This window comes from Leptidea sinapis, chromosome 23 (assembly GCF_905404315.1).
Source record: "Leptidea sinapis chromosome 23, ilLepSina1.1, whole genome shotgun sequence".
NCBI lineage: Eukaryota > Metazoa > Arthropoda > Insecta > Lepidoptera > Pieridae > Leptidea > Leptidea sinapis.
In genome coordinates this window covers 3,698,606-3,711,614 of record NC_066287.1, presented here as the reverse complement: position 1 = coordinate 3,711,614, position 13,009 = coordinate 3,698,606, and the positions used below count along the sequence as shown (strand labels likewise).

At 33.4% G+C, this 13,009-nt stretch overlaps 2 protein-coding genes across 5 annotated transcripts in view; one reads left to right on the top strand and one right to left on the bottom strand.

Moving 5' to 3' along the window:
• Positions 1-6,162, bottom strand: part of LOC126971358 (cyclin-T-like) — a 31,391-nt gene extending 25,229 nt beyond the window's left edge. For all 3 annotated transcript variants that reach the window (XR_007730891.1, XR_007730892.1, XM_050817643.1), the window contains exons 1-4: positions 5,813-6,162; positions 2,285-2,402; positions 1,289-1,396; positions 27-135 (exon numbers count right to left, since the gene is read on the bottom strand). Coding sequence is in view for 1 of the 3 variants with exons in the window: in XM_050817643.1 (XP_050673600.1) it covers positions 27-135; positions 1,289-1,396; positions 2,285-2,402; positions 5,813-5,961 (484 nt within the window). In the remaining 2 variants the exon portion in view is untranslated. The remainder of the gene's footprint in view (positions 1-26; positions 136-1,288; positions 1,397-2,284; positions 2,403-5,812) is intronic.
• A 47-nt stretch (positions 6,163-6,209) lies between these two features.
• LOC126971396 (KAT8 regulatory NSL complex subunit 2) overlaps positions 6,210-13,009 on the top strand; it is a 28,902-nt gene continuing 22,102 nt past the window's right edge. For both annotated transcript variants that reach the window (XM_050817707.1, XM_050817706.1), the window contains exons 1-5: positions 6,210-6,349; positions 7,518-7,687; positions 10,176-10,372; positions 12,280-12,393; positions 12,652-12,749. In XM_050817707.1, the coding sequence (XP_050673664.1) occupies positions 7,526-7,687; positions 10,176-10,372; positions 12,280-12,393; positions 12,652-12,749 (571 nt within the window). In that variant the 5' untranslated portion in view covers positions 6,210-6,349; positions 7,518-7,525. The remainder of the gene's footprint in view (positions 6,350-7,517; positions 7,688-10,175; positions 10,373-12,279; positions 12,394-12,651; positions 12,750-13,009) is intronic.

The window sequence follows — 13,009 nt, the reverse complement described above, 5'->3', positions numbered from 1 at the left end:
CGATATCGTACGAAAGCACATCTCACCTTTTACAAGGTGACATGTTCGTACGACATGTGTGTGCGGGTGATCGATTGCCACATCGAACCCTAAAGTTTGTAGTAGAACATTCTCGTTGAATACTAAATCTTGAGCCTGCAATGGAAAAGTATCATATAAATATAATTTTAACTGTTATATTATACGTTACGTTTCTAGCCTTGTATGGATTTATATGATGTATTTATAAGCCTCTATGGATTTAAGCCGGGTTTGTAACGCCACAACAATATGTAGTTACTCATATATTACAGATTCATGTACTTTACTACAATAATTGTGAAGTCAACTTACAATTACTAAGGCTTTGAATTCATACAATTCAAGTAGCAGTAAAAGCGGTAGCGTATCGGTGCTTCCCTAGCAACTCAACTGCTAATTTGTGCCTGTACTAGTTGGTTTATTTGGGATGTTTATCTATGTTATTATACTGAGGATGTTAATACATTTTTTAAACCAGTGGATTATTTGCAAACCGAATGCTTTATAATATATTTTGTGATTTTAATTATATCTCTATTACAATAAATTTCTATTTACGCTGGGAGTTTCTGTACACCTCAATTTGCTATTTAGAAAAGTTCGCGTTTAAATTCTGTTTGAAAAAATTAATCTTTGATCATAATGACAAATCCAAAACATCCAGAAGCCAAATCAAGTTTACTTTGTAATACTACGAAAGTATAACAATGCGGCCTGGCACTGGTATACCCACTATATTATGTATGTAATTTTGATTTAGTATCAAAATTGCTGGATGTTTATTGTACTTTCCGCTCAGCTAAATCTCTAAAGGGCTTATTACACACTTTTCTGAGCAGTCTTATTACACCACGTGATATTCAGCAAATAAGTAAGCAAGCACGGCCGGACCCTATCGGTCGGTTTGATTAAACATTAAACCCCTTATTCATAATAGTCTGCTAACTTAAAGCATTGCTAATTCTCACTGTCTTCTTCTATTGACCTAAGTCAGAATGAGAAAAAACACTCCTAAGCGGCTGTTTAAAGTTAGCGGACCATTATGAATAAGGGGGTAAGACAAACAGTATATCTAGTGAAACTGTCTTGATACCGCGTTGCGTAATAAGGTTCTAAGTGATTGTTTTTTTTTTTAAAGAATTTGACAATAAATTATCATTGGTGCCAGAAGAATCGTATACGCGTCATTTTAAGGTAAATATTGTATCGACCTTGAAACATTGGATAAGGAAGTGCATCCTACTATTATGTTCACTTTTTTTCTTACCTGTTCTTGATACTGTTCCGAAGTGAGTGCGTTCACACCCTCACCTCTGTGGAGGCATACGTGGGCAACTTTTATAACATATTCTAATTTCCTTGGTTGCTCTTCCACCTGCAAACATAACATAGAAGACAGTTCAATCCATCATGTGGCAGAGTTACCCCGACAAGTGACCCTAGCACAGCTTTAGATGTTTGTTCTAGGTAAGAACTATAGATCTCGATAGTTAATGCTTTTTTAGTTGTTGGTACCCTCGCAACAAGTTATACCGCATTATAAGTTTACGCAGCCATTTGGTATTATTATTATTTATCATTATATTAATTCGTAGTACTTGTTTGCTTCTATCGCAGCCAACTAATCCTATAAAGCCAATAAAACCCTGGAGGAGGAGTCTATAACAAACTCAGTTGAGAGTTCATGCGTCGCAGATACTGTGCAGGAGGAAATTACAAGGTTTACAATATTTCATCCTTTTTCGAAGAATCTACACGAGGGGAATTCAATCGCATAACATAGTGTTTGCGAAGTCTGAATTGACCAGTAATTTTTCTTCTTGTAAGTAAGTAAGGTGTCCACCTTGAAGCCGTTAAGAGCGGCACAAATTCTATGTTTAGTATATTTTACTTGACATTGTAATTGACAGGTTCAATTTGTTATGTGAGGCGATTAGAGGGTGAGGGGGTCCAGCATAATAACCAGATTACGTCAAGAAGGGGTCCGGTCAAATTAATATCGCTTCATATTTTTTTCCAGCAAGAAACAGTGTAATATTGTGAAAAATTTGCATCAAATAAGTAAAAAAAGGCTGGCTTCTTAATTATTATAAGTCAAATATAATTGAAATTTTTAAGAGTTGAAGAGAGCTATTTTCTCAGGTTACTGGAGCAGTTTGTGTCTTTTACAAATTGTGCCAATATGTGCATTCAATAATAAATTTTGCTGGCTAGCTTATGTTGTTAATATTTTCTAGGAATAGTAAAATAGGAAAAAAATTACCTTTGCGGCGAGGAATAGAGCAGCAGCTGCTATCGCGTTCCTGTGGAACTGTGTGAAGGAGTGGAACGCATAGAACCTGTGCATGTACACTATGGCTGTGTTGATACATAACTGTGAACTGTGTTGCTCATTAAGGAATATTATCACTAAATACTTTTCTATATAAATGGAGGACAAAAAAGTGTAGAGGTCACCTCATGTAAGGTCAAATAGGTATGCCATAATTATTCCTACATGTAGTTACCACATTAAGAAAAGAATCTGTAAAAAGACCAATATAATAGTGGCTTAGGGAAAGTGTTGTTAAACACTTTGCTGGTACTCAATCTGCTTTAGTTAAATAAGTAGTTTATCTTTTATTTCAATTAATAGGTTAAATTTATAATTTGTACTTACTTTTATTTCTTTGTTTTTTTGTTTTTTATTGTAGTCATAGTATTAGTTTTATTTATCAAAAGTAATTACTTTTTGTAATTTTTACATTTGCCATTATTTAATTAGAACAACAAATAGTAACATTTGATTTAGAAAATTAATATTAATTAGAAAATATACATTCCTAAAATTACTAAAAAATATAATATTTCTAATACTTTCTTACTTTGGAAAGCATGCCTTATTATTTGGCATAGTTACAGATAATAACACTATGAGTTGGAAGATTTAACTGTATTTAAAAATTCATAAAACATAACTCGAAATAAATACAAAATGAATCATATACAATCACTTCAATTAACAGTAATTGACTAATGACCTCAAGAACATGAGTCACTGTCCACACACTTTCAAACTTAATTGTATTTTATTAACTTGTGATTATTATTGGTTTTATACTCATAATTATATTAATTTTGATTATAAGACTTTAATATTCCATTTATATAAATAATTACTTGTGTAGTTACATTTTGGTTAAATCTTAGTGCCCCTTAGCATGGTAGGGGAATATGAGGGTGTCCCCTAAACCCTGATTCTACTCTCATTACAGTATAATGGACCACTCCTGAGAAACAATTGTATTCTAACCTAACACAATGAATTTTTAAGGATTGGGAAGGTCCCCCCCTAACTTGTAAATGGGGAGGGAGGGGGGGAAGCCTACAATTTGACTGGTAATTGTTCTAGATTAACCTAACCAATTTTTAGACTTATATAAATTTTTTATAATTATGGATTTACAACTTTGCCTTTTTAATTTAACAATGATTGAAGACTCCATCTGTCACAGACTATTATGGTACCTAATTGTTGACAGCTTCTACCGCCATGCCAGCACTCATGTAGTGTTTTATTTACATGTTTTACCCATTTTGAAAACTTAGCATTACCATGTAATAAGAGTAGTAGCACTATAATTGTGGACCAAAAGATTTATCAACTGTATAACCTCTATTTGCCAGTTGATATAACAAATTTCTTCTACGAGATACTAAGTCAAACCTTATATTTCTATGCTTTTTAGAAAATAAATAATATTATGTAATGTACCTTTGTTTATTTCTCTAGTCTCTGATAGAAAGTTGTTGATATAAAAGTCAAATCATATTTTGATACTACACTTTCCATATTACACACATAAAATACTTTTTAAAGGATTAATGGTGTGTAATTGTTACTGTTTTTGTGTAAAAGTTACATTTTTATTATTATTTTATCTAACCTTGCTTTCCCGACCTTTGCAAAGCAGGTTTTCAGATGGACAGTGGTTGACATTAGTCAAGACAGTATTAGACACAGTTGTCATTGTGGACTTTAGCGCCATTTGTTGACTCTGGGGTGGTATTTACTGTAGAAAAATGACATTTTTCGCAAAATTGACAGTTTCTCTTATTTGTTGTGTAGTTTTGGGTTTTAATTTGGAGATTATTGAATCCTAGGTGATAGATAATTTTAGCCCATCTTCTCTATTTCAATTTGGATATTTTTTATAACAATAGCTTCTTATACCATTCTATATTATATTTTAAAGCCATAAGGTTTTTATTTACTAGTAGAAAAGTTTCTCAATGGACTCAAGAAAATATGTAAAATATTTTGGGAACTTCAAGTTTTAAACCTCCCTAACCTCTTAAATATGTAAATCTCAAGCAAGAGATAAAAAAATACTGAGGTATCCGCCCCGCACTATCCATTTCTCAAAAGTTCTTATTTAGTTTTAGCTTATTATTTCCACCGTAAAAGAAAAGATAAACTTAAATTACTTATATGAAGTTATTAGATTTATGATTGTGCCATTACACCATTGTGCCATTAAAATATTGCAAACTCTCACCTCTCTCTAGAGCTATACTTTAGACAAGTGGGTTATCAACTTTTATTAGGATAAAGTTGTTGTAAGTTGGGAAATTCTTGTGCCAAAGTTAACATAACCTCAAAGCACCTTGTGACATGACATTGACATTAGTGGCTGCATTCAGAAATGTCCAAGAATTGCAGATAGCAACATATTAACAGTAAATAGTCAACTTTTTTGTTTATAATAATGGATTTGCGTAATATTACATAAATGGCACTAGTAGTTTTTAGATATTTTCTAATAGTGAGTAGCTTTTTCATGTGGGTTCCAATTGCAAGTTCCATTTTACTCTATTTATGAGCTATTTTAAAGACTAACTACATCAATCATTACAGAATGATAGTCATTATATTAAGACTATAATTAAGTAATTCATGAAGGTCGCAGATTTGCTACTCAAAATATAACACTGATACATATTTTATCTTATATTGAAGTTTAGACTAGTAAAATCCAAAGGAATATTGTGAACCTTTAAATTTTTCATCAAAAACTTAGTGTGTAGTAGAATTAAGATGAAAAAAGGAAAAATGTTTTGTTTTTAGCTATGTGGTACTCAATTAACTCTTGAATATGCTACAACTCTTGTATGACGTTTTTGGTATACTCAATACCATTTGTCAAACGTTGATTGTATTGTAATATTCACGGAATTTCTTAAAATTACACGCAATTCCTAAATGCGCAGCATAACTAAGTATAAGTAAGTACAGAAAAACATTGTTATCGGTATCAAGTATTTACACGTGCCATTACTAGGAAATGTTTGTGAATCATAAAAGCGCGCAAATAAAGCAGTTATTTCTATACCAGACGGTCGCTCGACGTCACTGATCGAAGCGTCCTCGATAGTCAGTCCTATGTCAAGGTGCAGTGACCTAAAAAACGTACAACGCACGTTTTTAATAACCTTTCATTAGGCCATTCGTCAATTATTTTATAAAATAAATGTATTTATATGAAAAATTCCGTGTAGAAATCGAGAATACTTACGGGAATTCCCAGACTTTAGGGAAAGTGGTCATAATGATGCCGTCAATAACCGCGTAACATTTCATCATAATTTCTCAACGGAGATATTTTGCACTGCACTTTTTTAACACTTATTCAACATTTGTTATAGATACAACGATATTGCAAATAACAAAACACTCTCATAAAACTTATACTAAGGTTTTCACCACATGACTCGACAAAAACATTGAACTTCACGTTATGAAAAAGGATACACTTGAAGCCGTTGGCCCATATCCTGGATTAGATTAGCGGCCTGCTGCCGATATGCTAACTCTTTATCTGCATCTAAACCGCATTTTCTGCTTGGTGAATTCTGTAGTTGATCTTTTGTAAAATACCATTTCTCTTGCGCTCCAGCCATTGAACGGATGTTTCAATGACTGCCCACGAAAATGCACGACAGAGTTGTTCTCCGTCTATGTGCTTAAGTGGGAAAAGGATAGCGCTACAATAGCGGCGATCGGATGAGTAGCACGTTATCATTTGAGTGATTTATAAGTAATTATGCATTATTTTAACTGTAAATATACTTGTGTAAATATACTTTGAAATATTAGTGATAAAAATTCTTAGTTAAAGTTAAATTGTCCGATGTATCAAAATAATGTTACGCAAGTCTTGAGTTCTTGTAATGTATATGTATGAATGTATAGCTACACGCTACACGGCCGCCATTCGGCCATTGTAAAATTATGGTGGTTTCACAGTGAGATCTCCGGTGACTAGATGATGATCTGGAACAATCACAGGTATTTTACACTTCACTACTATGTTTTATCAAGTAATGTAACCATTTATATATTGTTTGTGTATATTTTCATCAAATATTAGCATTCTTTTCATGGAATAAATTGCATTTGAAATAAACACACCTTAGTTCACAGTCACACGGTAGAAATGGCCGACCGCTACTGCGTAGATTCATATCGTGTTTTTTTTAGTAACCAAATAATAAACAATATCGCGAGCCTATTACTTTATCTTAAAAATTTGTAAATTATTTTTATTTTTATAATGCAGCTAATTATTAATTCTCTAATCATTTCACGGAATGAATAATTAATTAATTAGTCTTTTGTTTGATATCCTATGGTATATTTTCGCGGTAACTTAAAATATAATAGGAATACTCCTATTTTATTTTGCTTCTGCTAGAAAGTAGATTTTGATACACTAATTATCCAAGTACCCCAAATTCATAAATTTCTATTAGTGATTCAATTTTAACCCAAATGTTTGTAATTAAAAAAGAAAATACCTCTCATCTTCGGCTACACAACATTTGGATAGCAGAGCGTAATTATATTCTACTAAATTATTTTTAACCGTTCAGTGTTTGACAATATAACTTTATACAATATAGTTTTATTTGTAATTGAAATAAAAAATCTACAGTAAAAGTGTCCTTGTTTTGTCAATATGTTTACTAGTTGTTAATTTAATTGTTAAAACATATTGTAAATTATGTGATATCAATATTGGTTTTTTGGCAACACATCTCTTTACCATCTCTATTCTATATATATCCCAGTCTCTTGTCCATTTGCCACCCTTTTTTATAAATAAAGTAACCCTGGGACACAAAGGGAGTAGTAATTCACAAAGATGCAAATTTTTTTATTATTAATTTCAATTTCTTACTGATTAGCGATCTCTATAAAAATCAATTGATATGACAGATATATTTTTTATTTAATTTTTGACATTAATATGTCCCTATTATGATAAAGGTTTTGACATTCAAAGTAGCCTTAAAAACACTTTGTGCATACTCACCTGAAAGCCTGGTAACAATCCCACATTTCCTTTGGTGCAGCATGAACCAATGGACTACAAAGAACATGATCTGTCTGGTCCATCCATTCATACCCCGACATATCCTTCTATGCTTATGATGAATTTGTATTTACATTCTAGTTGATCCAATGGAGAACAAAATGATAAAGCCACACAAGGTTCTACACCTGCCAAAAGTGAGAATGCTTAGCCGAAACCGACCACCAATTCGGATAACTAATGTTCAGTCCATAAAGCCACCTGATCCAGAGCTGGTTAAGAAACAAGAGGAGGAAAAGCTGAGGAATAAGGTACATGCTTATTGATATTAATAATTATAGCTTCATTACTGTTGACTTTACATTCATTAAATTACAGCTTGATGCGGTATATTTACTAGAATTATAAACTAGATACCAAATAGGTTAAGATTTTTATTATAACAATGACCTGACAGTTTCTATATTAAATAGATAAACACCTGAAGTGTAGGGTTAGTTAGCTGTTCCAAACATTAAAAATTGCAACGGCAACTATGGAAAAGAGTAGATAACTAAGTACACATAATGCAATGTTATTTATGATTAATTAATCACCAACAAACTGTCAAAGATGATAAAATTTTATATTGCCTGTCATGATAAAGGTGTCCTCCAAGTTTTCCCATTCTGTCTCGACATTCGCTACATGTGATGTTTTTCCTACATGTTTCCTATGTCATCACCCCATCTTGTTACTTGCCTGAAGGAGTGTGAATTGGTTTTCTAGCAAGGTAGGCATTGTAGATCTAACTAGTCGTAGTTGAGCTTTGGAATATGCAAAGATTGCTTACCGTAGGTATCTAGTATCTAGCGTAAGGAAATTTTTTACAAGTGGGTGTTAAAACAAGTTTGGTTGTAAAATAACAGAATCAAATTAAACTAATTTACTTTTTTTATGGAATAGGAGGACAAACGAGCGTACGGGTCACCTGTTGTTAAGTGATCACCGCCACCCACAATCTCTTGCAACACCAGAGGAATCACAGGAGTGTTGCCGGCCTTTAAGGAAAGTGTACGCGCTTTTTTTGATGGTACCCATGTCATATCATCTTAACTTTAACACTAGTACTACATTTATTTAGGTTTATAACGAGGTAGGCACTGTCTAATTATTGCCTATATGATATGCACGCCCCTGCTTGCCTTTATCTTTTCTTATTTTGTCCTAAACGAATCCTGTAACAGTTGCCCATTTAAATGATTTCTCTCTAACATATATGATCTGACAAAATACACAGAGGCCTTACAAGTACCTTGAAGTGTAATGGTTAGTCTAAGTGTGTGATGAAATTCTGAACAGGAATGAGTATTAAATAGCAATAATTTTCTCAAAATTGATTCCTATAGAATTATTTTTGATGTCATTTCTAATAACTACTAGATACTACTACCGCTTCGGAAACAAATGGCGCTCTGAGAGAGAAGAGGCGGCGCAAGAAACTCTCCCAGCATTCTTTTTTTGAACTCTTTTCAATGAAAATATACAATATGTACAGTCATTTCTATCGCTATAAAATAATCACAATCTAGTCCAAGGCTGTCCGATCATTTAGATATTCAGCAGTGGAGTTATAGGATTTACGACAGAGACATTTTTTTATAAAACATTTAAATTTATTTATAGATAATGCCTGAATAGTAGCTGGGACTTTATTATAGAAGTGTATACATTTACCCTTAAAGCTATTATGTATCTTATGAAGCCTACTAGAATTAGTTACAAGCAATCCCTTATTTCTAGTGTTATAATAATGGTAATCACTATTAAGAGCAAAATTATTGGAAATCTTAACCATGTATAGGCTTTATCTGATACACATCTTTGTCCTGAATGTCCATAAATTGTTATTGGCTTAAGTGGATCAATTGAGTGTTGAAGAAGTTATTGAAATTGTTGATAACAAATAATTTTACACAAATTTAATGGCCCAAGCTATGAATAGCCTCTACTATGGGTACAAGACAACAATATATTTAATACAATCAACTTACTTAAATATACATTAATACTTATAAACATCAATTAATTGGAAACAAACATCTATTCATCATATAAATGTTTGCACCTACCAGGATTCGAACCCAAGACCTCTGGCTCAGTACACACGGTCATTAACTGCAGAGCTAGTTGTCATACAGAGACAAGTCATCATAAAGTCTAAACATTCTCTACTTCTAAAACTATTTTTAAAAAATCGTGATGACATCTGTGATGGATATGTATCCATAAGACATGTGTCTTATATTTTCTCTAATGAGCCAGGTAAACGTATTGAAATTTCATAATTACTTGCTGATTTTCTTAACAAAAAAAAAATGTGTTTCTACATTTAGAAAATGTAAAAATGATTTGTATTTGTTGGATGCAATTACTAATTATGACAGTAATAATGTTCACCAAACATCCTTACACAAACAATAAATTCAATCTCCAATGGTTGATGCATCTAATATATGAATATTTATACATTTTATGCTTAAATACTGTTTATGTAATAATTAATTAATATGAACACTATTTAAATATTGTAGCACCTTACAAACTAATTTCTTGTCTATATTAGCGATTGTAAAATACTCTATTGACTGTAAAGAGTGGCCTTATAATAAAACCCAATGTAATCTTTCCGAACATATGGTAGATTCAGTAATTTAAAATTAGGTGGCATTTGGCAAGCCTAATTGAATAAGATTTATTTGACTATGATAGGTAATAGTCTCCATTTCCTAGTAATATAATTATTGGTTTTAATTCCAGGTGCAAAAAGAGATAGCATCAAGGAGTAGAACATGTGGGCACCGTGACTATGAATGTTTGCTGCCAGTGGTGTCTGGGAGAGCTTACTGTGCCAGACATATACTAGAGGATACCACGGCTCCATACAAACAATGCATACATATTGATTCTACAGGGGCTCGGTGTGATATGCCTGCACCAGCTGATAAGGAACAGGGGTATGTATATTGATATCTATATGCTGAGATATAAATTTAAAGTCTTCGAGTAGTGGTTATTGCCTATGGGTTTATCCCAGAACTGATTCCTCTTTCTCAAGTTCTGAACTCAAAAAGTAAACAATAGATAAATATTTAAATAAGTACTAATATTTACAAAGTGTCTACTTTCTGTCAATTGATTTTAAATATTTATTTATAAAACATATTTACATTTTGATTACGAAAATATTCAGTTTATAACTTTTTAATATCAGTTTATATCGATTCGTTTCGTCGTAGCTTAGAAAAGATTGCAAAATATTTTTTAGACATTAAGGAAAGCGACGAACAGGACGTTGAGTTGAAAACCTTAAAATTCTGAGCGGTACTTCAATTTGCGCTCGTCACCTTGAGACATAAGATGTTAATTCTCATATTTTGCATTCAGACGGAAATACACCGCCGTTGTGGTAAAATATTCTAGTCCCAGGCTGTGGGATCACTTAGATATTCAGTTGTGGAGTAGTAGGATATACGACAGAGGCATTTTTTAATAAAACATTTAAATTTATTTATAGATAATGCCTGAACAGTGGCTGGAACTTTATTATGAAAGTGTATTTTGCAAATGTCCGCAATTTTATAAGTTTTATTTAAAAAAGATAAATAACTAGCTTTTTTTATTGAATTAATTTTTTTTTTTATTAATGTAATTCTTTTTACTTAATTACTACAAGAGATTTTCAACAAGAGAGACATTTCAACTTTTTGGTACTTTTTTTTTCTCTTATGATAAACAAACAAAAAACATATTGAAACCTTGAAACTCTAAAACTAACATACATAGTATTCCTTATTCCTAATAGAATTAACTTTAAAAATAAAAAGAAAAAAACCTCTAATCAACGTTTTTAAAAAAATCAACATAATTATAATTTTAGTGTCTTAGGAACATTATCAGTGAAGTAAGTTTCAGTCTTCACAACTAGTAGTACATAGTGTTTTTGTGCTTCTATACAACTTGCAAATGAAATGATTGCATTTGTTACATTTTATTGGAATTTTTCTGTCTTTTTTTCTAACACAGAACTAACAGCGACCTCTTTTTAGCACGTTTTGCCTAGAGCTAGCGGCATCTTCAGACGAAGAATTTATTGCAGTTACAGTATAAGCTGCTTGTAGCGATCAATCTTTTCTCGCAGTTCTCGTGTATACTTTGAATACTCAGCTTTCCGATTTAATGATATTATGGTCTTTTATTAATTCCATTCTTTGGTAGTCATCTCATTTTTAGACGCTGCTAGACCAATCAAACCACGTCTTTGTCTAAAAATATAATGTTGACGGGTACGTGAAGGTCGATTTTTAGACCATTTGTATTTGTTTTTTACATATTAATTCCTCTAGCTGGGTCATGCAACTGGTTCACCTTCACTCTCCGATGAACATACTGCAATCTCGGTCAGGAGTAGGACTAGGACTTAGGTCTTCTCTGCTATCTGAATCGTGTGTTGGTAACTGCTCTATAGCTTTCTTTCGGCGTTGTTGCTGATATGTTCTTCTGGATAGCCACTCAACACCGATTCAGAGTCGGAATCCGCGTCTAATATATGTCTCATCATCTGATCACATAAAGGTCTCGCCATCTTGACAAAGTAAACAAAATATTTACTAACAAACTTACGTAACTGGTATAGTGTGGCCACGCGGCCCCCATAACGCACGTACCTCCGCTCTGGTAAAAGCTGCAGCGCCGATCGTCCGACACCCGCCGCGAGTCGCGACGTAATGAGATTACTCCAAATGGCACCCGCGCACGCTGCACAGTTTTGAAAAAGTATCACACGAGTGGTCCGCGCGACCCCCATGAAACCATTTAAGGGTTAAAAAAAATGTTTAAATTCACATGTCGTTTTGATTTGCAGGTTATGTTTCGAGCACGCCCGCGCTGTCCTCCTGAACAGACAACGCAGCACTGCGCCTCCGCCCCCTGTCACCACCTCGGAGACCCTGCTCAACAAGTTGCAGCATTACGTCAGGTGAGCCTCACTAAATACATTATAAGTATAAACTACAAAACAGTGGGGTTTTTTCCCGCTCTAATCGTGAAACCGCTCGAGACGCTCACACCACGACTAAAATCGCTATTGCAATTTTCACAGTTTTAAGATGGATTTCAAAATCGTTGTCTTACCACTTCTCATAACGAGAGCCTCCTGCCTGTTTGCCCTTTTTGTCACATTTTGTACCTACTGTTATTACCTAAATTATTTTAAGCTCTTGCCTTTGAATTTCAGACCGGAGAGAACGCGTACGACATCATGCGCGTCGACCGTGTCTGTGGTCAGCGACCCGGCCGATCACGAGCCAAGCACGCATGCTGTGGACCCCTTTAGTGAGTAAGCAATATATAACTATAAATGTTCATTCGTGACGTCATAGTCACTTTTTTTTATGAAAATAAGAGACGAGACGAGCACGACGTTCAGCTGATGGTAATTGATACGCGTTGCCCATTACAATGCAGTGCCGCTCAGGATTCTTGAAAAACCCATAAATTCTGAGCGGCACTACAATTGCACTATAAGATGTTAAGTCTTTTTTGCCCAGTAATTTCACTAGCTACTCGGCGCCCTTCAGACTGAAATACAATAA